At 33.5% G+C, this 27,498-nt stretch overlaps 1 protein-coding gene across 1 annotated transcript; it reads left to right on the forward strand.

The window, feature by feature from the left end:
• The first annotated feature begins 33 nt into the window (after positions 1 to 33).
• On the forward strand, positions 34 to 22,680 carry LOC132719439 (uncharacterized). Its single transcript, XM_060703208.1, has 4 exons — positions 34 to 159; positions 622 to 821; positions 11,382 to 11,556; positions 17,792 to 22,680. The coding sequence occupies exons 1-4, from the start codon at positions 42 to 44 to the stop codon at positions 18,019 to 18,021; spliced, it is 723 nt and encodes a 240-aa protein (XP_060559191.1). The 5' UTR covers positions 34 to 41; the 3' UTR covers positions 18,022 to 22,680.
• The last annotated feature ends 4,818 nt before the right edge of the window (positions 22,681 to 27,498 follow it).

The following is a 27,498-nucleotide window of genomic DNA, read 5'->3' on the forward strand; positions in this document are numbered from 1 at the left end:
ATTGGCGAACCAATACCAATGGACTCCATGATGTCGAACCAATGGGATCCATAGAACCAGTCGGACTTTGTAATCACTATAAAAATAGTCCGTTTGGATTATGGAAAAGTAAGAAGATAACCGATGAAGGGCATTGTTTTGCCAAACTACAAAACATTGGTATGTTAACATTTCTGAATATAGTATTTTGCTGGTGAGCTATATAATTAAGAGGAACAAGGATTCTGCTTAACTGCAGACTGATGTGACATACATAAATCAGCATGTAGTAACAGTGTTATAATAATCAGACCAATATTTTCAGAACCGAATTGTGTATATACTTTTTGAAATTATGGGTTAAATAATTCGAAAACTTACTCAAGTCGCTGTCAAATTTTACTTTACTTTTGATTGCTTGATTCGGCTTCTTTCCAGAATAATTTATAAAGAATAAATAGTAAAACTAATATCCTCCATTAAATGTAATACATCGGACCTGTACGCTGTTGCTAGAGTTGTCTTAAGTTTTTCATTATTATTAAATGGAATTCATGAGAAATCCTATCAGTAAGACATATCCTCATGAGGCCCATATAGGATTTAATTCAGGTTATGTATTTTTTTTTATATTTTAAACAGTACATATGATGTCGTTCCCGAGGGCTAAACACAAAGATGGATTGTATTTTGGTCACGTACAATACGTAGATACAGACTCCATTATTACGTCCTTAAGTTACCCCTTCAGGACAATTTTGGACACTGATCTGCAATGGATTGTAAACTTTAAACCACACCAATTTGCTAAATTGATTTTCACAAACGTCTCTTTATCAGAGGTATACAATTTTTATATGAAATAAGGTGCTTTCTAAGATGCGGAAATTCCTTATCATTTAATTACAAGCAAACAGATTTCATATATAAACAAGATCTTTTTTATGCCACCAAAGGGTGGCATATTAAAATCGAACCGCCCGTCTGTCTGTCAGTCGGTCACACAGTCTGTCAGTCCGTCTGTCTTTATACATATAGACGGTGGTGGTCGTGCCTGCTCTGAAACTTCAGCATGCATGAAAGGATTTAAATTTTCCTTTCATATACGAAATACTCATTGATGCATGATGTGTAGCGAACAAGACTCGGGTTCCTACGACTAAGGTCAAGATCACTGTGAGGGGTCAAACTTTGTCATTTTAATGTTATGTAGATATAGAAGGTGTTAGTCGTGTTTGCTCTGAAAATTCTATATGCATGGAAGGATTGTAATTTGTTTTCACATATGAACTAACCATAGATGTATGGTGTGTCGCAAACAAGTTTGGGGTTTCTACGACTAAGATCATGGTCACTGTTAGGTTCAAACTTTGTCTTTTTTATGTAATATAAATATAGATGGTGATAGTCGTGACCGCTTTGAAACTTTAGTATGCATGGAAGGATCGTAATTTTCTTTTTACATATTGAATAACCATAGATATATGGTGTGTCGCAATCAAGACTCGGGTTTATACGACTCAGGTCAAGGTCACTGTGGGGGTTCAAACTTTGTCATTATTTTGTTATATAATTATAGAAGGTGGTGGTTATGTCCGATCTGAAACTTCAACATGCATGAAAGGATTTTATTTTTTCTTTCATATATCTAATAACCATGGATGTATGGTGCGTGGCAAACAAGAATCGTCTTTCTACGACTAAGGTCAAGGTTACTCTGGGCGATTTTACTTTGTCATTTTTTATGTTATATAAATATAGATGGTGGTGATCGTGTCCGCTCAGAAAGTTCAGTCTGCATGAAAGGATTTTATTTTTTCTTTCCTATATGAAATATACATAGATGTATGGTGAGTCGCGAACAATATCTTGGTTTCTTTGACTAAGGTTAAGGTCACTCTGGTGGTTTAAACTTTGTCACTTCAGATTTTTATGCTATATAAATATAGAAGGTTGTGGTAATGTTCGCTCTGAAACTTGGGTATGCATGAAAGGATTTAAATATTTCTTTCGCATATGAATTTATCATAGATGTATGATGTGTGCATGTGTGCAAACAAGACTCGGGGTTTCTACGACTAATGTCAAGATTTACAAAATGTCGGCGCCAACTTACCGATGAATTTTCTCAAACATGTAAGACTAGGACATATATTTGTTATATATGCCCATTGTTTTCTCGTTTAAGGCACGCGCTTTTTATTACTTGGGGACCATACGCCGCTTTTCATCGAATGGCACGGAAGTGTCACATTGAAGGTTCCATGATAACTGCCGTATGAACACATCTGCGGATGTTTCTAAATTGAAAATTTTACTATTTCATGTTTAACTGTTGAATTCTGCTTAAACCGGTGCTAGGGGGCGTGGACGGTAACTTGCACTTTCCAATACCGTCCATGAACAGGCTCAATCAATCAATCAACAATCAATCGTGTTGGGCTTTATTTAGGGATTCTGTATTTATCTATTTTGTTATTGATTTTAATCTGATTTCAATTCAACTTATAAACACAAGAGCTCGTATATAGCCCTTGCGGGGCCGCATCTCAGTTTTCCGCAAATAATCACTATAACTTAAACCTTAAATGTAATTTAAAGAAGAAATACTTATACTATTCGTTTAAAATTCAATGATTTCAATTGAAACATTATTTTTTGTGGTATGCAACTGAAAAGCTATAAACAAATTGATTTTTGTCCCATTATTTTGTTTAACTGGAAATAACTCCTGTTTAACGTTTAATGAATTGACGTCTAAAACGAAAAGGTAGGAATAAAGTTATTAAGAATGGCTTAGATATTTTTTCCCTAGTCTTATTCAGACTACTGTAGGAATAAAGCTTGATAAATATCTGATTATTATAGTTCTCCAGACAATAACTAAGTATGATATTTAACTGGTTCAGTTACTTTGAAACAGAACTTGAAACAGTCTGAATCAAGGTGCCATGACAAACGAAGGCTCTGATTAATAGGCAACTTATCTTTATCAAGGTTGAGAGATCGAATATTGCTTTGTAGATCTTCTTCCGGAAATGACTTTATGACATATTTGCTGTTGGAAACTATTTTATGTAGTTTTAGTTGAGCAGTTTTCAAACACTTCTGTGTTCTTTTCATGAGGCTTATCATGTCGTCTGATTCAGGTAAGGAGATGAGTCCATCATCTACATAAAAATTATTGTTAACAAAGTCACGAACGTGAGAATCTTCTTCTTCAACAGTTTTCCGCAGACAGTATGTAGCAATGGCAGGAGATGGACTGTTTTCGAAAACATGTGCACACATTCGATATTCGATCAACGCATTATCTGGATTGTTGTCACGGTACCAGAAGAACCTTAAGTAATCACGATGTTCTTCTTTTACTAAGAAGGAATAGAACATCTGTTCTATATCAGCCATGATTGCGCACTTGTCTTTTCGAAAGCGAAGTAGAACGGCAAGCAAACTGTTAACCAAATTTGGACCTGACAGGAGGGAACCATTCAAGGACACTCCTTTGCATAGAGCTGAATAATCAAATACACCTTTTATTTTGTCTGGTTTCTTTGGTTGATACACACCAAAAAGGGGTAGATACCATACCTCTCTGCTAACCACTGAAGGAGCCACTCCTGTTGCCCCAGATTGCAAGACCTTTGACATAAATTTGATGAAGTGTTTTGACTTTGTTGAGTTTCAATTGAGACTTGTATCTAGAAATAAAGCTCGTTTCAGAGCAACATCTCTGGCAAAACATTTTTTGGCAAAACTGGTTTGTCCTGAGCAACCCAGTACCCCTCCTTATTCTTGTTACATGCAGTTTCCATTATTTGCAGGAAGTTTCGATCCTCTATGGAATGGCCAACTTTATTATCATCTTTGATGTGAAAGAAAATGTCCGAGTCTAAGTAATTTACCTCAGCACTATGGTGTTTTGTAAAGAATTTACTTTCACAGGCACTAAGAAGGGAATGTCTTCCATCTCCCAGGCTTGTCTTTTTAACATTGATAGAAGGTATGTGGGTACCTCCTATACACGTCTCTCCGATAAGAACCCATCCTAAGCTTAGAAGCTGTGCATAAGGACCGTTCAACATAATTTCGACATTCTTGTTCAACTTTGGTATCTGATCCGTGATTGAATGCAAATGTGGATATTTACGGGCAACATCAGGTGTAGGTATTTCTCCCCAGGTATCGGGAATGTTCGTACATTCTGTCACAACGGGTAAATCGAATGAGGACCCATTCATACCCTCAATTATGAACCCTTGTCCAGTTCGTCCAGTTGTTGTCACTTTTCCACTACATGAAGACAATGTGTAGTTAATTTCTTTAAATGCACATTCTCTCTTAAAGGTGTCAAAAGGGGGGGGGGGGGGTAGCCAATGTTTTGTTGCTTTGGTCATCAATGACGACATACATTTGTTTCTTTTTTTTGGATTGTTCTTGTGGTACACATTCACTTTCATATCTTGGCACACGACTTACACAGAGAAGCATCATCGCACATTTTCAAACAGTTGCTATTCAAATGTTCAGTGTGTGAAGTGTTTGGTTTTAAAGTAATGTGTAAGCAGGGAGCATGTTTATTACTCTTACAAATAAGGCATTTGATTTGCGTCTTACACTCTTTAATACTATGTCCAGATTCGGTACAGCGGAAACATAACCTGTTTTCTTTCAAAAACTATCAGCGTTCCTCTATGGGTTTCTTTTGAAATTCTCTACATTTTTCCAATGTGTGACTCGCGTATTGATGAATAAGGCACATCTTTACAACTTCCTTCACTTCTCCCTTGTTTGTGTTTCTCCTAGCTGGATGATTACGAAGTGCATCATTCTTTTGGACAGGTATATCTTTGATGAAGCTTGGATCATTATGCAAGCTGCACATTTTGCCGATAAATTGAACGAAAAAATGAAATGGAGGATAAGTCACGGTATGCGTAACTTTGTATTTTCTTCCCCTTTCCGCCCATCTATTCTGAATATGGCTTGGTAGCTTGTCAACAATAGGACTCACACCGACTGGGGAATCGAAATAGCAAAGCATGTTTGCATACAAATGATTTTCTTTTATAATTTCGACTTCAGAAAGAATGTCCAACAAATCATACATTATCCAGAAAATGCTTTGAGAAAAGTCTGGGCTAGATTGAATGAAAGTTACGGTGCACCGGAGCTAGTTGAAATCAGACTGAGAAGAAAGCTGAATGCAATTCCAAAGATTGGCTCTAGAGATAACAATAAGATGTCTTCAAGTAAATAACAAGATAAGTGTCTTGATCAAGTTTGATGACAATTGAGTCAAAAATGTTACTATTAGAATATTAATATTTTTTTTCCAAATTTGGGCAGTGTGACATAGATTTTGACCCAAGGTGATCCATATTTAAACTTGACCTAGCAATTATCAAAACAATTTTTCAGACCAATTTCCAGGATATTTGGTTCAAAACAGTTTTGATCCAAATATCCTGGAAATTGGTCTGAAAGTTTATTTTGATGATTTCTAGATTAAGTTTGGATATTAGGAGTGTTAACAAGCTTTTTTTTATTTTTAGGTCTTGTGACCTAATGTTTTGAATTGAAAATTTGTATTGCCTTTTTAGTTCACCTGACCACGAAGTATATAGTGATGGGGCTATGTCCAGCGTGTGTCGTCGTGGGTAGTGCGTCGTGCGTCGTAAACAATTGGGTTTTTAACACTCTAGCAGTCACAGTTTTAATTGGATCATATTTAACCTTTGCCGGAATGTTTATCTCAATGTAATACAGGCAAAGTTCGAATATGGGTCATCTTGGGTAAAACATTAGGTCACAGGAGCTAAAAATAGAAAAAAAGCTTGTTAACACTCCTAATATCCAAACCTAATCTAGAAATCATCAAAATAAACTTTCAGACCAATTTCCAGGATATTTGGATCAAAACTGTTTTGAACCAAATATCCTGGAAATTGGTCTGAAAATTTGTTTTGATGATTGCTAGGTCAAGTTTGAATATGGTTCACCTTGGGTCAAAATCTATGTCACACTGCCCAAATTTGGAAAAAAATATTAATATTCTAATAGTAACATTTTTGACTCAATTGTCATCAAACTTGATCAGGACACTTATCTTGTTATTTACTTGAAGACGTTCGAACATGGGTCATTTTTGATGGAAAACAAGGTCACAGGAGCCAAAATAGAAACATTTTGTGAACTCACTGATGGCTACTGTTGTAATACAAATATCCTGGAAATTGGTCTACAGATTTCTTTAAATGATTTCTAGGTCAAGTTTAAATATGGGTCACCTTGGGTCAACAGCTAGGCAACACTGCTCAAATAAAGGTAAACCTTGTTAACACTCTAGAGGTCACATATTTGACACAATTGTCATCAAAATTCGTCAGGATGCTTGTCTAAGACATTTCTCGAATGAGGTCATTGTGTCAAGGAAGCGATCTAGCACCCTCTTATTTATAAAAAGAATTGACAAAATTGATTTTAACGCAGACGGTGGTGGATTCGACTGCAACGCAATACGGTGGCCCGAATAACATTAATGTCTACTGTGAGTGTTTAACTTTACATAATGCAGTTTTATATTGAGTACAACCCTTTTCTTTCTTTGACATCAAAGAAACGTCTTTATTTGGTGTTTGAAATAATATGATTATTAGAGTTCGCTCCAATTTCCTTCCATTGAAAATTTCCCTTGGCCGGTATTCTCATGGAATACTAGTAGTCTACGTTTGACCTGAGATTAAATCGACCTTAAATTCCAGCTTCAACAGCAAATTTATAAAAGAGATATTCATAAATATTAACAGAACATGCTTCTTGAATATGTAGAAATGAAGAAGGATCTCAGTTTTTAATTACACTGTATTATGGTATCATACCTAAAACACCAATTGATAAATGTATCAAAGTTCGGGGACCTTTTGTTGAAAATAATTGACAGTTAAATTGTATACCCACACTCAAAAGCATACCAAATGATTGGCTCGTTTTTGAGGTTTACATAATGTGACGACAAAGAAATGGATAACGATAGAAATATCATATGCAGATGCTCGTACATTGTTTAATTTTTGAAGTCTCAGATTGCAAAAAACAGGGAACGTGTTTTTAATTTAATATTTCTATTTTTGCCTATGATACAAACGAGTTTTTATAGCCAGAATTGCAATGATATTCTAATAAACCGTTCGCATTACATGTATATCTAGATATATTGGTAAAGTGTACAGTCAAAATTAGAATTTGTATACTATAATGGTTAGATTTGATAAATATTACTACTTTATTCAACCAACGAGCTTATTCAGCTCATTAAGAAATAGAAAATATACGAACATAATATTCTATTTATCACATTTCCAAAATTTGTAAAGTTTAATGTCAAAATTAAAATATTTATACTATAAAGGTAAGAATTTAGGAGTCATAGTTATAAATGTTCTTATTATCTTGGAAAAGTTGACCCCCTGAAGCATTAAAACACCAAGTTTACATGTCAATTGCAAACTCGATTTGATTGAGTCTGTTCATGAGGGATAATGAAAAGGTGAAACATTTCATAAGAGAAAGCTTTTCACAAATCTCGTTTTAAGTTTATTTGCTCCTGAATTTGATATTTTTTTTTGTTTTGATGTTTTATTTGCTAATTTCGAGAGAAGATACGAAAAGTAGATAAAATATATTATTTTTATCTTCATTAGCGACCTTCCTCCTTAATAATTGTAGTAATTAAAGGGCAGATTTTTTCTTTTCTTTTTTTTTTCTTTAAATTGTTAAATTCATCGGAGAAAGATAGTTTAAAAAATGGTATATGGTTTCAAAATAGAATATTTTCAAACCATATTTGATGATTGCTAGGTCAAGTTTGAATATGGTTCACCTTGGGTCAAAATCTATGTCACACTGCCCAAATTTGGAAAAAAATATTAATATTCTAATAGTAACATTTTTGACTCAATTGTCATTAAACTTGATCAGGACACTTATCTTGTTATTTACTTGAAGACGTTCGATCAAAGAATTAAAAGTAACTCTAATGAAATTGAAAAAAGTAGTTTAGGGAATTAAATGTGATTTTTTTTAAATGTGCAAAAGTAAATGGAAAAAGATAGCAAAAAGAAAAAGGAACTTTCAGACGTACGTGCCTCTGAGCTAACCCCAATTGATAATAAGTGAAAAAATGAATTGCACGAGCAGAAAAAGAGATCGGTGACCCCTAAGTTTTCCGCTTGAAATATTTCTGTTATCAAATTCTAACATAACGCCAAGTTTAAAGAATATATGTTGAACATCTTTAATTTTGCAAATATGTGTTTATAATTCTTCACGTTTGTTACGTATATTTTCATTGGATATTTGTACAGTATTATGATATTAGTTAAAAAGGTTTTTGGCAAGTTGTATGGTGGTGTATTGCAAAGCCGTTAAGCTAGTGTTATATTGCAAACAACCGTTTATGTACGGCTATATATCACAAAATTTTTAATACAGCAAGCATCTTATTTTGGAGAAAAAAATCTTCATAAACTGACAACAGCCGTGTATATAATTAGTTATACAGATTTCTGACATGTAATATGACCCTATATAATCGGCTGTTTGAAAATATAACCAGAGCCACTAGGCGAGGGTTATTTTGAAAACAACTGTTTATATACGGTCACATAACCGTAATTTATAACGAATTAATAATACAGCGAACCTCCTTTTGAGAGAAAAAAGTGATACTTCTTATTAAACTGAAAATAGTCGTGTATATAAAACTATATAAAAGTCACGATTATCCAATGAAAGTGACGTTATAAACGTGCAGTATTATACAAATCTATTTAAATGTTACGATTATCTAATAAAAAGCAACGTTACAAACGCACTGCAGTATTATTATGTTTGTATATATGATTATGTCATTTAAGACATCAAGTAAACACGTTTCTCTGGTGTCAAAGAAAGACGAGGATTGTGCTCTATAAACAACTGTATAATATTTCAAGTTAAACCATCGCAATAGACATAAATGTTATAGGGCCCACTGCACTTCGTTGCAATCGAATCAATCGCCGTCTGCGTCAATTCTTTTATTAAAAAGGCAATAAATATTTCCAATATATGCTTGTTTTGTGCAAGTATGATACAAACAATGTGATACCGGTGTATTTAGTGGTAGTTTTGACACATTTGTACGTGCTATTACCAAAATTAGGTAAAGTAGTAACCCCTTGTCAAAATGTACAGAAATGTTTGCATAAACGACAATGAATTGCACTGTGTGCGAGTAATAAGTTGAAGAGTATGTTTGTGGGCTCCAGTCTCACTAGGTTTTTTTACAGTAAAAAGTCAAAACATACAACAGCAAACGGTCATATTTTATCAACCAATTCTGCGACGAATACTCCACCGCTTCTACGATGGATTTACCGCGTTTGCGAAAGCTAAGGCCAGTGTGAAAATAGAGGAAAATGTTTTAAACTCAATGAGAATCAATTATTATATCAGTATATATGTATTCTAAATTCTGTTTTTTCAGTTATTTACCCGCATGTCTATAGATTATTCCATTGTACTCTTAATTTCGTTATTGTAAATTTTTGCAACTATTTAAGTCGCGTGAGCACTTTACATCAGTAACTGGGATCGATTTAAATGAATCGAATTTCAATATTCAATCATCGTTGAATTTTCAAAATGACAGGGTTTAACACAGCCTATAAATCTTTCCAAGATTTATTTGGCCTTAAAAAACACAGGAAACGATTTTTGTGATGTTTGGGCGTATATGTTATTTCTACAGGTACGCAAATCTTACTACAATTAAACATTTATGTTATTAATAGTAGCCATAATGTTTCTGGATTTGGAATGCCAAAATTACAGCATCCCCAAAAAAATAATAATTTAAGGCTTAGTTTCAGAATTTCTCAAGGTCAAGTGGATCTTATATTGGCTTTTATCATTTAACGTGTTGATACTAGTAATTATGATGATACTGGTCCTAGTTTAAAGGATGTCATTATTTCAGCTGATAATGATTTAATTTTTTTTAATGATCGTCATCAATCTTCTGCTAGCATAATTTTGTCTGCTATCATTCCTTGTCTTTTAAATATTTGTTCAACTGTCAACAGGGTTAAACGAAATTTAAACAATAAGTTGGTATCATTATGAAATTCTAGAGTTGTATCTTTTAATAGAAAAAGTATTTTCTTAGATTTGCCTTTCCCATCATGAGTATTAAGCCATACAGTATGGATGTTTACATCTGAATCATGAAGATGCTAGACTCTAATTGTAATTTACTATGAAAACTATTGCACACTTCAAGTTAAAAGAGTTTGATGACATATGCATTTTGCATAGACGTTTTAGTCTTCAAAGAAGTAAAATTCATTTTAATTGAAATCTTTAAGTTGCATGTAAGCTTAATTTGTATTATAAGAATTGTCAAATTCTCATGTTTCTTTTGAATTTTGATGATGTCAGTTTGTCTTTGCTTGGAACACTTGGTTTCTCTGGAAAGCTTGATCTTGAATAACCGTTTTTTTTTGTTGCGGAGGTTATAAGGAAGTCTCTAAGTGGGGTTGTTATTTTGTATTTATTATGACGTTGAATGTAGTTGACCTTCATAACTCTCTTTCATTAGTCAATTTTAGTTAATGGTTTATGTAAGCCATCTACAAGTTTCTATTTTTGCTTATATCTTTTGCGGTTAATATTTCTGTCTTTTTCTTAACTAAATATTTCAGTCCATTCTATATTTCATTGACACACTTAATCTAATTTATTATTTTTTTACGCATATTTTGATGAGAAAATTTTAGTTTATGGACTAGTGTGATCATCAGTAGTCCTAGTACTCAGCCGATAGGAGTTTTTGAAAATTCATTTTTACAAAATATCTAAAGTCTATAATTTCTTTATGTTAGTCGAAAGAAGTTGAAAAGATAATACTGAAGAGCAGAAAAATATGCCTGAAATGTGAAAGAGGTTTAACTACAAACTGTTAAATGTCGAATCCAGAAATGAAGAGCAAGAATCTGCACGGACGGAAGAGCATGTGTTTATTTGAATCTGATACTTTCTAACTCTATTTTATCTAAATAATATTTCTGATATTTTTATCTACTATTTCTCTTGTGTTTTTGTCAAATGAAAACTTAGCCTTAATTTAATTCATTTCTTTTCTTTTTTTTCAAATTTGTTTAACCTATTTCTAATAAAACTTATGTTCGTTATCATCGTTTACCATGATTACCTTTGAAATTAAAAACATTGACTCGTCCTTGCTCATCTCTGGCCAGAAACGTTTTCAATAGCTGAATAGTTTTTTTATGTAATTATAGTTGAATACATGTACTAACTTTATTTCAGATTTTTATATATAATTTTGTATATTTGAGCAGTGTGCACTCGTTGTTAAATCATCGCAAGTGGACAACAACGAATTTATCATTGATGAGAATTTCAACAACGAAGTATTTGTAATAGAAACAAACAACAACGTGTTGTTTTTAACAACTACTCTAACAAGGATATGGCCACCATCATTAAAATTCCGGGCAATCATAACTGCTGAAGGTATACGTTTTTTTTGTATATAACATTAAATATTTCAATTCGATTTTGATTGAAATTCAACATAACACCCTTGCATATTTTATCTTATTACACGTCTTGAAAGATTTATTCTTCAGGTTTTATAATTCAAAAATATATAGGTACAAATGTGCATGTTATATGGAAAATTTATTAAAAATACTTCAAAAACTCCGAGATACCAATTATTTGCTATAAATATAAGAAACCTGTTAGAAATGTCATATTTAATTACAACAAAGTGGTTTTTGACTTAGATATTCAGTCTAATACTCCAACAACTTGAGACTGCAATACTTCTAAATTCTGTAATTCAGATTTTGGCCATATAATCACTGGTAATTTTGATATAATTGCAGACAAAAGAATTCGTAACTTATTCTTGAAACGACCTAAATACAGAATTCCTTCTGATATTGATTTTAATGCTTGTCGTGGTCAGATTGCTGAAACTATAGAGGATTTTTCGGTCAAATGGTGTCGCCGTGAAAATGCGGATAGTAATGCTCTAGTTACATTGAAACGTAACATCTTTAAAATTATTGATTCACGTATTAATTTTTATCGTGGAAATGAACATCTTTTGCCACCTAACCACGACTTACTTTAAGACATCTGAAAAAAAGATATTCTAGCTTTTCATTCAAAATTTGTTTTGGTGCCTGCGGACAAGGCGGCTAATAATATTATAATTGTTTGACGAATCCATTACATTAACGTTTTGCATAAGGAACTAAATAGCACTAATGCGTATTCTAAAACCACTGCCTCCAAAAAAGACATTGTAAACAATCATATTACTAATATTTCCAATCTTAAAGTCCAAATTAATGAAAAAGAACTCAAACTTCCTATTATGTATTGGATTCCTAAATTACATAAAAAACCTTACAGAGCCAGATTTATTGTTAATTCTACATCTTGCACTACAAGTAAACTTTCTATTTTATTGACGTCTTGTTTGACTGCCATTAAAACACATGTAATTAGATATTGTGATAAAGTCTATGAAAACACAGGCAAACATCTCTTTTGGTCAATTAAAAATTCTGGTGAAATCTTGAATAAATTCAAAATTAATAACTTTCAAGCTTCAACTGTCAGTACATACGATTTTTCTACACTTTATACAACTTTGCCACATAAATTAATCAATGATAAACTAATTTCGCTAATTCAGAAAATTTTGCACTGAAAAAAGTTACCTTTCTAGCATGTAATTCTAACAAAGCTTTTTTTACTAACGGTATTGTTAAACATTATACTATGTGGACCTGTGACGAAGGTTGTAGAGCACTATCTTTTCATTTAGACAACGTTTATATCAGGTTTGGTAATATCCTATTTAAACAGATCATAGGAATTCCTATGGGTACTAATTGTGCACCCCTGGTCGCCGATTTGTTTTTGTACTGCTATGAAAGAGACTTTATGTTGAGTCTCTCTGAAGAGAAACAACAAGATGTTTTAGTCGCATTTAATAATACTTCCAGATACCTTGATGATATTTTTAATTTAGATAATCCTTATTTTGATCAAATGGTGTCTGACATTTATCCGCATGAACTACAACCTAATAAAACGAACATCATTTTTGGATCTTCATATTACTATCAACAACAATTCTATTCACACGAAAATCTATGATAAAAGAGATGACTTTGACTTTTGTATAGTTAATTATCCACATTTAGATGGAGACGTACCCCGTGCAACATCTTACGGGGTTTTTGTTTCTCAGTTAATTAGATTCGCTAGAGCTTGTAGCAACGTAAAGGATTTCAAAGAGCGGAATATTTTTATTACCAACAAGCTTCTAAAACAGGGCTACCGCTATCATAAATTACGGAAATATTTTACTAAATTTTACAATCGTAACTTTGATTTAATTTCTTAATTCAATAGTGATTTAAAAACTCTTCTGCGACAAGGGATTAGCCAGCCTGGTTTTTATGGCGATGTGGTATACAAACTTCGTAAGATTTTGGGTCATGGTAATTTTTCTGCTGTTTTTACTAATATCATTAAACGTTTTATTTAAAGAGGTTATGACCCTACTATTTTAAGACATACTGCATGTTTAGTGTTCAACCCTTTTACAGTTGGACACTACGCTTTCCTCTTTTGATTGCATCTGACGGACCAAGTGGGAGACTCTATGATGGATAGTTCGTAAAGCCTTTGAGACTGAATTGTCTTAATGTTAGTCTTCTGCCTTGCTTCGTCGGGCCCTTGTAGGTGATTTTCTTGTTGCTCTGTCTTCCTTTAGGACATTGAGTACTTTTGTTATGGTCATTGGGTTCACTTTTGTATGTTTCTACATGATCATTTTAGTGTTTTACTTATTTAACCTTTTGTAACCATAAAAACTGTTAGAATTTCACTTGGCTGGGATTCATTTTATTTACACTGTCTCGTTTATAGGAACATGGTGGGGCTAAGAGCGAGGTTTGGTGCACCATTAACCGGTATAAATTCCCCAGCAGTCATTATTATGCTGCTGACCGTTCCAAGGCGGCGCCCCACTGTGTTCCTCAGATGTATGGCTATGTTGTTTCATACTGTTTTGGTGACACTTTTGCTTGTGTCCCTTGTTGTTTTCTCGTCTACGGTAAGTATCTTCCCATTGCCTCTAGTTTTTATTTCTTTGATTACCCCCCCCCCCCCTTCCCCCGGTCTCCTGTCCCCTTTCCCTTTGTGGGCCTATTATTATTTTCTTTGAATTCCTAATCAGTTACAAATAATTTATCATTTAATGATTAGCCTGTCTTTCCCCTGTCCTTTTTATGTTTGGGGTCCGCCTGGGCTCCTTGCCATTGGTTCTTGTTGCTGGGTCATATGGGGGTTACGTTCATTGAACGCCGCCTTTCCTTGTTGATCTTGTTTATCATATCTTATACAAAAGACGATGAAAAATGGACTATAATGTTATTTTTTTCTGACACATAATACAATTTGTATGGCAAGCTTAATCATTTAAGTTTAATCAAGCACCTCAAACTCCGAATTTAAAGATAAAAATTACTATTTTGCTCGTGTGTTTTTCAAGCATAAAATAAAGTTTTCCAACAAAATTCGTAACGTTTCCCAGGAACTCCGTGACAGTTATCATAAGAAATCCTGAAAATTTATCATAAGAACTCCATCCTTCGTGTCTCAGTTCCTGCCCCATGGTACAAGGCGTGTCATCTAGAAAGCATGCATAAGGAATAAGTTTCGCGTTATATCTATGGGCACACATCTTGATTGACATTAATAATAAAATTACACGTATAATATCTAATATAAAAACGGACTTCGATGGAAAAATGTGTGAAAGAAAAATCAGTTTAACCCTTTACCACATATATACGCGAAACAACGCACTTTCGACACCCCCCCCCCCTTTTTGGGCCTCAAATAGGAAAAAAATGTCCTATTTGGACCCCAAACATAAGTTTTCGTTTGAGAAATGTTGCTAAAAAAATTGAGCACTTTTTCGGCGCCGCCCCCCATCCAAAAGATACATCAGGGGGTTGCCAGAAGGGGGATGTGCCCCCATCTGTTAGGGGGGTTTGAAGGGGGGCGGAGTCCCCCTCATCGCCAAGAAAATTTTGGACTTGTGAGAGGCTAAAAATGACCCCAGGTCGATCATAATGTAACGTTTAACCAACGCTGAAAAGCCTTTGACTCTATCTCAATCCCTTGAGAAGTTGCAGCACTTTGAAATAAATTTTGATGGAAAAAATCGAGGCAAAATAGTGATTTTTGGCAATTTTGAGATGTCCCCTCGTTGCCATGGTAACAGGAAATTTAAGACTGAGCATGTCGTTACAAAGGCAATGGTCCAGTCAACATTTGTGCCAAGTTTGATTAGTATTGAAGCATTTTTCATAGTTTCATAGCAGTTTGAATTTGTAACAGGAGGCTTTTCAGTGAAAACGGCCATTTTTCACAATATGCTCATGGGGGAAAGGGTTAACTAAAAAAAAATATAAATGTTACAAAACAACAATTTTTCACCAAAATTAGGTGAAAGACCACATGTTAACATGGAAAAACTAGTTTTTAGGTGATTCCAAAGTTTTTCATCATTTTTTGTTAACCCTTTACCACATATATACGCGAAACAACGCACTTTCGACCCCCCCCCTTTTTTGGGCCTCAAATAGGAAAAAAATGTCCTATTTGGACCCCAAACATAAGTTGTCGTTTGAGAAATGTTGCTAAAAAAATTGAGCACTTTTTCGGCGCCGCCCCCCATCCAAAAGATACATCAGGGGGTTGCCAGAAGGGGGATGTGCCCCCATCTGTTAGGGGGGTTTGAAGGGGGGCGGAGTCCCCCTCATCGCCAAGAAAATTATGGACTTGTGAGAGGCTAAAAATGACCCCAGGTCGATCATAATGTAACGTTTAACCAACGCTGAAAAGCCTTTGACTCTATCTCAATCCCTTGAGAAGTTGCAGCACTTTGAAATAAATTTTGATGGAAAAAATCGAGGCAAAATAGTGATTTTTGGCAATTTTGAGATGCCCCCTCGTTGCCATGGTAACAGGAAATTTAAGACTGAGCATGTCGTTACAAAGGCAATGGTCCAGTCAACATTTGTGCCAAGTTTGATTAGTATTGAAGCATTTTTCATAGTTTCATAGCAGTTTGAATTTGTAACAGGAGGCTTTTCAGTGAAAACGGCCATTTTTCACAATATGCTCATGGGGGAAAGGGTTAAAGTATAGTGAATGTCTTTAAAATCAAAGGTTTAAAGTGAGGAAACAGTAAATGAATGGGTAACTTTTGAACACATTTTGAAAGTTATAGAGCAGTGAAACGGATAGTGTTGAGAGAATATAACTGAAACACATGCACTCAGTTTCATGTTTATTATCATTTTAGTAGTTTTTCTGCAAAAAATTAACGAACTCATTACATGCATGTTTGCATTTAACAATGATATTCAAGTCTAATGACCATTAAGTTTTTCAAAATATTTTTAACACAAAGTACTAAAAGGTAAGAAAACCTTGCAAATTTCACGTGCTTACAATTTTTATATGCCCGAAAAAATTTCGGGCATATAATGTTATACCTCTTGGCATCCGCCCGTCCGTCCATCCGTTAGCAATTTGGTTTCCGGACCATAACTTAAGTTCCATTTGGCCCACAATATTCAAACTTCACAAAATTATTGTCCATATTAGGTAGAAGACCCCAATTGATTTTGGGGTCACAAGGCCAAAGGTCAAGGTCACTATGGCTTTTAAACTGAAAACAGTTTCCGGAGCATAACTTAAGTACCATTTGGCCCAAAGTGTTCAAACTTCATAGGCTGATTGTCCATATTAGGTAGAAGACCTCTATTGATTTTGGGGTCACAAGGTCAAAGGTCAAGGTAACTATTACTTTAAAACTGAAAACAGTTTCCGGAGCATAACTTAAGTTCTATTTGGCGCAAAGTGTTTAAATTTTATAGGATGATTTTCCATATTAGGTAAAATACCCCTATTCGTTTTGGGTCACAAGGTCAAAGGTCAAGGTCAATATAACCTTTAAACTGAAAACAGTTTCCGGAGCAAAACTTTAGTTCCATTTGGCCCACAGTGTTCAAACTTCATAGGATGATTGTCTATATTGGGCAGACGACCCCTCTTGATTTAGGGGTCAAAGGTCAAGGCCACTATTTCTTTGAAATTCAAAACAGTTTCTTGAGCATAACTTAAGTTCTATTCGGCCCACAATTTTCAAATTTCATGGGATGATTGTCCATATTAGGTAGAATACCCCAATTGATTTTGGGGTCACAATGTCAAAGGTCAAGGTCACTATTACCTTAAAACTCAAAACAGTTTCCTGGGCATAACTTGAGTTCCATTTGGACCACAATATTCAAACTTCATAGGAGGATTGTTATTTGAAGGAGGTAATACTTTATTTAATTCCAATGTCTTACAAATGCTTCATCTTTACTAAAAAAATCACTTTCGGGCATATAATGCTCCGCCTAGCAGTGCTCTTGTTGTTTTGTGTTTTGATCATTTTATTTATTTGTCACCTTTTTCAAATTTCAGTATAGATGACCTTCCGTTCAGTAAACTTATTGCGCTCTAGATTCTTAATAATTCGAATGTTTTTCTTATTTTATACATTTGATTATAAACAATTCAAAATGCGAGTGTAAAAGTGTGTAATTGTTGTACTATATTGTCATAAAGACTTAATGGCATAAATATTTCCTTCAAGAAACCGCAGCTTGTCTTTCAATCGATTCACTTGGTCATTCAAAAAGAACGAAAAGACGAAATGAGATTTGCACTGAGCCAACCATGATCCTTACAACTCTTTCGGCTTTAAATCTTTGTCAAGATTGCGAAGAAGAGTTCACAATTCAAGCCGGTGAACATCAAAGCATTGATATTACCTTCATATATTGGGACACAATTTGTCCAGAATCTTATTGTAAGTATATTTAAATCCTACCAACTTCAGATATAGTTTTATTCTATAAATAATAAATTCGAGCTTATATGATGCTTTTGTTATGGACACCTTGTGTAATGTAATGTAATGGTACAGTTTACTAAAATGATGACCATCTTACAATCATACATGTCGGATATTTATTTAACATATTTCAATGAAATGAGCGAATACCTCTTATTATACAATTTTAATAAAATATGTTAATTTCTTAGTTACGAGCCTTCTAGTTGATAGTGTAGATACAATGTAGCGGAGAGACTGAAACAAATATGTCTCAACAAGGCGAAAAACCATTTTTTTTGTCCTGCTCGACTCATAGTGACTGTAATACCAATATTTAGGAAATAATGTTGGTCTACGCTTTGAACACGAATGAGATGTTTGTCAAGTTATTCAAATGACACAAATGATACGAATACATCATGCATGTTTAAGGTATAGAATATCTACATCTGGAACTTTCGACAGATGACTATAAGTGTGGGTTCCATCGACTTATATTTCAACAAATATGTATGTGTGTTGCTTCCTTTTTATACTTATATCTTATTCATTTCCTTCTTTCAAGATGGTTCAAATGAGGTCACTCAATGAGATTTTGAAAATCTTTTGCTATTTTCTAATCTTATATATCCTTCTTTCTCTTTTGTTAAAAGTTAAAGTATATTTTTTTTAACTTAGCCTATGTGTCAAAGGTAAATCTTCTTCCCCTGATCTAGGTCTGAGACTTGAAATTGAAGCGTAGTGGCAAAATCGTCTGTCATATATTCAGGCATTACGGCGCTCTATAGTTCGACTGGATGATTTTTGACGGAGCACTAAGTGACAATTCGACAAATCTCTCAAGTCATTTGCATCCTGAAGTTTATAATATGAGAGTTGTCTTTACTGGGCCAAACAGATTTAAGACACTGTACAAGTTAAGATCTATCGATAGCTGCACATTATAGTTACGGTTTTACTGAATTTGTGATGATGCATTTTTGTTGGAAGGCAACTTAAATCATGTTCTTGCTTTAACACCACTTGCGTAAGTTGCATACAAGAGTTCCACTATCTTAGTGTTTTCTCAAAAAACACGTATAACAACAAACTGTATGAAGCTGTGTCTTTGTGAAAAAGGTATGGCTTTAGCACGGAGTAAGATATCAGAAAATCAGCACGACATTGAAACTTTACCAAATGTATCATCGACTTCCATGCTGGCACGACGTTGGGCAGGATATAAAAAGATGTTTAAACTTTGCCCAAACGCCTGCTGACACGACATTTGGCTGGGCATCAATAGAACATTTAAGAAATTACCGAATGTTGTGCTGGCAGGGGTTTCGGTAAAATTTCAATGTCCTCCTGTATGTCAAGCCGAAGGTCCTGCCTGCAGCAAAATTCGATGTCCTCCTTATAGTCCTGCCGAATGTCGTTTCAGCAGAATTTTCGGTCAAATTCCTATGTCCTGCTGAATTATCTGCTTAATATCGTGCCAGCATGGAATTCTGTAGGATTAAATGTTCTACCGTCAAAAGTGTTTCCATATCCATACCCCATTCAATTGTGTTTCATCTTATGATCACCTTGAATTATATCTATGTATTCTGATCATTTTCAATTGTGTCTCTGTCTCCAGACCAATTTCAATTGTGTTTCCGTCAACAGACTACCATTCAATTGTGTTTCATCTTATGATCACCTTGAATTATAACTATGTTTTCTGATCATTTTCAATTGTGTCTCTGTCTCCAGACCAATTTCAATTGTGTTTCCGTCCACAGAATACCTGGAATTAAGTGTCCGTTTCCAATCGACCTTTACTTGTGTTTCCGTCTACTGACCACCTTTAATTGTATTGTGTCTCCGTCACCAGACCAATTAGTCCCTTGGCTCTCTGTCCCCTGACCACATTCAATTGCGATTCCGTTTCCATACCTATTTTAATTGTGTCTTTGTGTCCAGACCACCTTCCGTTGTCTTTCCGTTTACAGACCATCTTCATTTCTTTCCGTCTTCAAACACCATGAAACGTTTCGTCTCCTGACCACCCCGAATAGTGATTCCATTTCCATACCCCCTGCAATTGTGTTTCCGTCTCCGGACCACCTTGAATTTTGTTTCCGTCTCCAGATTATCTTAAATTTTGCCTTCGTCGCCTGACCACGTCCAATACCGATTCCGTTTCTATTAAACTTTCAATTGTGTTCCCGTTACCAAACCCCTTCAACTGTGACTTGGTTTTCATACCACCTTCAGTTGTGGCTTCGTTTACTGACAACCTTCAATTATGCTTTCGTTTCTAGACCACATTTAGTTGTGGTTCCGTTTACTGACAACGTTCAATTGTGCTTCCGTTTCCAGAGCACCTCAATTGTGTCCCCGTCTCCAGCCCAACTTCTATTGTGTGCTCTGTCCCCCGACCACCTTCAATTGTTTTCCTGTTTACATACCACCTTGAATTGTGTTTCTCTTTCATACGACCTTGAAAGTGTGACTACGTCTCCTGACCACTTACATTAGTGTTACCGTTTCCATACCAACTTCAATTGTGTTTCGGCGGCAATACCCTTTCAAATGTGTCTATATTTCCATATTACCTTCAGTTGTATCTCTGTCTACTGACAACGTTTAATTGTGCATTCGTTTCCAGACCATCTTCAATTCTACTTCTGTTTCAAGACCACCATAAATTGGGTAATCGACTCCAGAACAACTTCAGATGTGTCTCCGTTCACTGACCATCTTCAATTGTTTCTATTATGTTTACAGAACACCTTTATTTCCTTTCCAGACCACCTTCAATTGTATTTCTATCTCCAGCCGACATTAAACAGCGAGTTTCAGGCTCTTAATCATCTCAATAAGTGTTCCGTTTCCAGACCACCTTGAATATTGTTTGTGTCTCAAGGCGAACTTGAATTGTGTCACCGTCTGTCTCCTCAGTACGTTCAATATGTCTTCGTCTCAAGACCACCTTGAATAGTGTCTCCGTCTCCTGACCAACTCAATTTGTGTTTCCGTTTCCTGATCACCTTCAAAAGGGCTTTTGCCTCCAGACCACTTTATTTCTTGTCTTCGTCTCATGACCACCTTTAATTTCATCTCCGTTTACTGACCATCTTCAGTTGTGATTACAACACTAGACCACAATCAATTGTGCTTCCGTTTCCAGACCACATTCAATTATGTTTCCATCTCCAGACGACCTTGAATTGTCTCTCCATCTCTTGACAACTTGTGTTTCCGTTTCCAGACAATCTTGAATTTTTTTTCGTCTCCAGTCAGCCTTCAATTGTTTTTTTTTCCGTTCTAGACCATCTTCAATTGCTTCTCCATCTCCCGACTACCTTGATTTGTGTTTTTGTTTCTGGACCACCTTCATGTGAGATTCCGTCTCCAAACCACCTTCAATTGTCTTTTCGTCTCCGGAACACCTTGCATTGTGTCTCCATTTCCACACAACCTTCAATCGTGTTTACTGTAAATTGTTGTCTACTGAGCAACTTGAATTGTGTTTACCTTTCTAGACAACTTTAAAGTGTTATTCCGTAAACAGGCCACATTCAATTATGATTCTGTCTCTAGACCGCATTTAATTGTGTTTGTTTTCGTCTCCAGACCGCCATCAAATGTGTTTCCGTTTCCGGACAAACTTGAATTGTGTGTTCAGTTTCCAGACCACCTTCATTCATTTTATGTCTCCAGACCACCTTGAATTGATTTTCCGTTTCCAGACCACCTTGAATTGTCATTCCGTCTCTAGACCACCTTCAAGTGTGATTCCGTTTCAAGACCACCTACAATTGTGTCTTCGTTTCAATACTACCTTCAAATATGTTTCAGTCTCCAGAATAACTTCAATTGTGTCTCCGTCCCTAAACAACCTTCAAGTGTGATTCCCTCTCCAAACCACCTTAAATTGTGTCTCCGTTTCAAGACAACCTTCAAATGTGCTTCAATCTCCAATATTCCTCCAGTTTTGTCACCGTCTCCTGACCACCTTCAATTGCGTTTCTGTCTTAAGGCCACAATCAATTATGTTTCCTTCCCCTGACCACCTTCAACTGTGTTTCCGTCTCCAGACCTGCTTCAATGACGTCTCTGTTTCCAGACCAACTTAAATTATGATAAAACCACCGTGTCCTGACCACCTTCAGATATGATTCCGACTACAGATCACCTTCCATTGTTTTTTCCGACTCCAGACCACCTTCAGTTGTGTCTCCGTCTCCTGACCACCTTCATTTGTGTTTCGTCTCCAGACCACTTTCAATTGTAACTTCGTTCCCTTACCACCTTCAGTTGTGTCCCCGTTTCCAGACCCCCTTGATTTGTGTCCCCGTGTTCTGATAACCTTTAGATGTGAGTATAACTCCAGACCACCTTGAATCGTGTCTCCGTCTCCAGAACAACTTCAATTGTGTTTCCGTCCCCAGACCACCTTCAAATGTGTTTCCGTCGTCTCTAGACCACCTTGAATTGTTTTTTTTCTTATGTCTCCAGACCACCATCAAATCTGTTTACGTCTTTTGACCATCTTTATTTGTTTGTCCCTTTCTTCCACATTGAGATGAGTCTCTGACTGTCGACGACATTGAATAGTGTATCCGTCTCCTGACCATTTCAATTAGTGTTTCCGTTCCCAGACCACCTTCAATTGTGTTCCGCCCAAACAACTTAATTTTTTTCTCGGTCCAACAAAAATTTTCCATCCTCTGACCACCTTTAGTTATGATATTTTCCCCCCTTAATTTTTCTCCCCCAAAACCACCTTCAAAAATTTTGTTTTTGGGCTCCAGAGCCATTCAAATTTTTCAAGGGCCCCCGGGTGCTAACTTTATGCCAACTTTAAACTTTCCCCAAATTTTATGTAAACGGTAATTGGGGGCAATATGCATCTTAAAAATTTTCACTATCATGGGCTTTATACAGTTAATTTTCCAAGGTTTCAAAAACCCAAAGGGTTATCATTTAAAGACCCCAGAACATTTTTTATAAAAAGACAATTTTTAATTAACTATACCCTTTAAATTTAAACCCTCGACCCAAAAAGTCCTTTTAAAAAGCCCAAAGTTTCAGTTAGCTAAAATACCCAAATTAAAAACAATCTACATTTCAAAAACATAACAAAATATTTTTTTTTCCTTTAGGATAAAAATTATTTTGAATACTTAAAATTTTTCATCAATTAAGTGGTGGGCTTAAAACAATTAGACCCTTTGGAAAAAACCCCACCATTTGTACAAGGGGAAAAAAATAAATCAAAAAAAGGGCATTTTTTTTTCAAAATTTATAAAAAGAATTTTTAAAAGGGGAAGTATTACTTTTTTTTGTTTCCCAAAAAAATTTTAAAAATATATCTTACATTTTTCCTTTATAACTTTCAAAATATAAAAATGGGGCCAAACGGGTGCAATTTTAAACAGAAAAGCCTGAGCAAATTTTCCTACACTGGCTTTTTTAATTTTTGCCCCAAAAATTTAAACCCCAGTTTTCATTTTAAAAAGTAAACCGAAATATCCTTACATATATACTAAGGACTGAGATACCATTTCTATATAAATGTATAATATTTTGAGGAATATTTTTTCTTGTAGTTGTGTTATATGATGTCCTCTAATAACACAAAAAATAGATTTTAACACATTCATTTTCAAATTCATCAGATGATGGAAGACAAAAAAAATATTTCATCGAATACTTTAATGGAAAAATGCAATCCATAGATGCAATAAAATAAAAATCGTCTGTTATTGTTACATGATCCAGCTATATATCCAGATATACATTTCACCTACTTCATTTCTTATTTCTAGTTAACCATTCATGTTTCAGTACATGATATTACGTTAAAATATCACTATTTTTTTAATGATATCTTATGACCCCAAAGTGCCGTCGTTTGTCTGATGTTAAAATTACACATCTTTTACTCTCTTTTGAGTCCAAAATTCACCTCAATTTTTCCCCTTCCTCAAAACCCGAGTGGATTTCCTTTTGGGGTTAATTTCCCCAAAAATTAAAAATTAATCCCCCAAGTTAAAAGGGAAAAATTTTTTTTTTAACCCTTTTAAAAAAAAAACCTAAATTAAAAAAACCCCCAAAAATTAAAAAAAATTTATTAAAAAAAAAAAAACCAATAAAAATTTTATTTTTTTTAAATTTAAAATTAACAAATTTTTAGGCATTAAAATTTTTTTCCATTCTTGTAAACCCCGTCTTCTTTTAATTAAAAAAAAAAACCCAAAATGCTTTTTTTTAATTATAAAACCATTTAAAAAACCCCAAAATTTTAAAACCCAAATTTTTCCGGACTGGTTTAATTAACCAAGTCAAAAGGTTTTAAAAAATATTAAAAATGTTTCAAAATTTTAAACTTTTTCCCCAAATTTGGTATTTGAGTTCTAGAGGGTTTAAACTTTTTTCCCTTTAAAACTGAAATCTAAACAAATAAATAACTTTTTAAAAACACAAAAAAAAAGACTGAACACACTATAGCAAAAATTTTGAACTTCAAAGCGAAAAAAAAAGTATTTTTTAATAAAAATAACGCCGTATTTTTTATTTGAAAGCTTGCACAAATTTTTCCATTTTTAAAAACTTTGTTTAAATTTTTTTAAATATTGGAAAATTTGAGAATTTTTTCCCGTGTTAAAAAAACATGTTTTTTTAGTTTCAATAAAATTCCCAAATTTCCAGGAAAATCAAACATCAAGGATTTGATGGTTGTTAAAACATAAAAATTGTCAACCAGAGAAAAAACAAATCAAAAGGGGGCAAAAAATTCATATCAGTTTTTGCAAATACCCAGTCCTTTTAAAAATCGGAAAGGGAAAAATTTTTAAGGGTTTAAATTTCACATAAAAATTTAAAACATTCTCTTAAAATTTTACTACACAAAATACCCAAAGGTAAATTCTTTTTCAGGGAAATTTGTTAAATCAAATTTTTCTTTTAAAAAAAAGGGTATTTTAAATCTATACCAAAAAAAATGGGTTTAAATTTTACTTTTTTAAACCGGGCACTTCTTACATTTTTTAAAGACAGGTAGGGTTTTGAAAGAACCCCAAATTTTTTTATTTTAAGGGAAACCTTTTTTTTTGCAGTTTTAAAGCATTGTTAAAAATTTAAAAAATTATCAAAGTTAAAAATTTTTAAATTTTAAACCCCACTAACGACTAATAGTTAACTTTTTTAAAATCTTTTCAAAATCTTCCCAAAAAGTTTTCATTCAGTGAAGAAAAAAATGTTTTTTTGATATTGTAAACATTTTTTTCTAAAAAAAAATAATGTTAAAAAAGGGAAAATTTTTTTTTTTAATATTAAAACTTTTTCAGGGGTTTTTCCCCAAAACAAAACGGGAAATTTTTTTTAAAAAGGGAAAAGGGACCCGGGGGGTATTGCAAAAACTAGATCCGATGACAATAGCCACTTTTACTAATTTCATCAAAAAAAAAATGAATTTCGTCAAATACTTTTTCAAATTTTGGGAATCAAAAGAAAACCCAGAAAGAACGGGGAAAAAGGGCACACATTTTAACTTCTTTCTTTAAACCCTGCATATTTTTTTCCTTTTTAACTTTTATTTCGGCAGTTGGGGTTTCGCGGTTTTTTCTGTGTGGAAAATCCTATTAAAAAAGTTTTTTTAAATATCTAACATTTTTCAAAAAATTTTGCAATCTCGCTGTCACCCTGGGGACTGGACAACAAATTTTCCCGTTTAAAATTTATAACGCATTTTCTATTGTTTTTCTTTCAAAGAAAAAATGAAGGTTTTAACGAAAAGACATTTTTTTTAAAATTTTTAAATAAAAAAAACAAAGGAAATTTTTTTTAAAATTTTTCTTTCTTTTTCCCACCCAACTGAACCCATTAATGACCCACATTGCCACATAAAAAAAACAAATTTTTTAAATTTTGTTGTCTGAAAAAAAATATCTTATGTTTAAAAGTTTTAAATATTGGGAAGCCCCACACTTTTTTTAAATTCCCCAAAAAAAAATTTCGGGGAAAAATATAAAAAATGCTCCCCGACTCGAAAAAATCAATTTTAAACTTAAAACCCCGGGAAACCTTTCATAAACCTCTCATCTTTCTTTATCACGGGGAAATTTGCCCGCAAGCAAAATAAATTTAAAAAGAACAAAAAATACGTTTTTGGGGGTTTAAAAAAAATATTTATATTTTTTCATCTGTAAAAATTTTCTGTTTTGCCTTTTATCAGGTTTTAAAAACTTTAAAGACAGACAAATTTAGAATGAATTTCATATGGAAAAAATACCAAAACTAACCTTAGGTTGGGAAAAGTTTTTAAAAAGTCTTTTTTTTTAAATATAAAATCAGTGCTTAAAACTCAATAGATTTAATTGCAGGGATTTTCCGACTCATTTTATTAAAATTTTATGATTCGGGTTTCCTATATACAAAAACAATCAAAATAGGGTTAAGTTATTTGGTCTTTTGTTTTAATTTTTTAAGGGAAAACCCTTTTCCCTTTTCCATTTTTTTTCTTCTTTAAAACGTCATAAAATTTAGGCCAATGCCCCAGATAAAGGACAAAATTTTTTTTCAATGTTAAAAAAGGTTTTGCTTTAAATTTTAAATCGGGAAATATCAAAAATAATAAAAAAAAGTGTTCGTTAAAGGTAAAGCAGGTGAGCAATTTTTTCTAGGCCCCCCTAGTTTTGCGGGAAAAAAAAAATTTTATTTAACGCTTAATTTTGTTTCCCTTCAAATTTTTGTGAAAATCACAATTTGTTATAAAACCCTTTTTTCCATATATAATGTTTGTTTAAAACCCTTTAAAAAGATAAAAGGAATTTCTTTTTTTAAAAAAATTTTAAAAATTATTTTGCCATTAAAAGAAAGCTACCTTTTTTGAACTATTCGAAATCTTTCTTAAAATTTTTGGGAAAATAAAACATTTTTCAACGCAACTTTTTTATTTTCCAGGGCCCCTTTTTATTTTTATATTTATTTTATATTTAAATTGGAAATTTAAAATTTTATTTTAATTTAAAAACAATTTTATCCCAAAAAAGAAGGCAAAATCAAAAATTTAATGAATTTGGTTTTTTAACAAAAAAGCAAAATTAAAAAAATTGTATATAAAATTTTTTGGAAAATTTTTAGGGAAAAACTTTTTGAAAAAACCTTTTTGTTAACAAATAAACGTAATTGTGTTATTTTCAATTTAATTTTTCGTTATAGGGAAATTTTTTAAAAATAAATTTTTTTATTTTTTTCAAAAGGAATTTTTAAAGTCCCCCTTTTTTTTTTAATTTTGCAAAAAAAGTTTTTTTGGGTTTACAGACTTTTTTTGGGAAACCAAAATTAATTTTATTATTTCCTTTTATTTATAAAATTGCTTTTGTTTCCTAAAATTTTTTCCCTTGTTAATTTTTCGGGCCAAAAAAAGTTTGGCCAAAAAAAAAAATATATTTTTAAAAAAAAACAATTTCCCAAAAAATAATAAAGTT

Source organism: Ruditapes philippinarum, unplaced genomic scaffold, assembly GCF_026571515.1.
Source record: "Ruditapes philippinarum isolate M1 unplaced genomic scaffold, ASM2657151v2 ctg19663_1_1_1_1, whole genome shotgun sequence".
Lineage (NCBI taxonomy): Eukaryota > Metazoa > Mollusca > Bivalvia > Venerida > Veneridae > Ruditapes > Ruditapes philippinarum.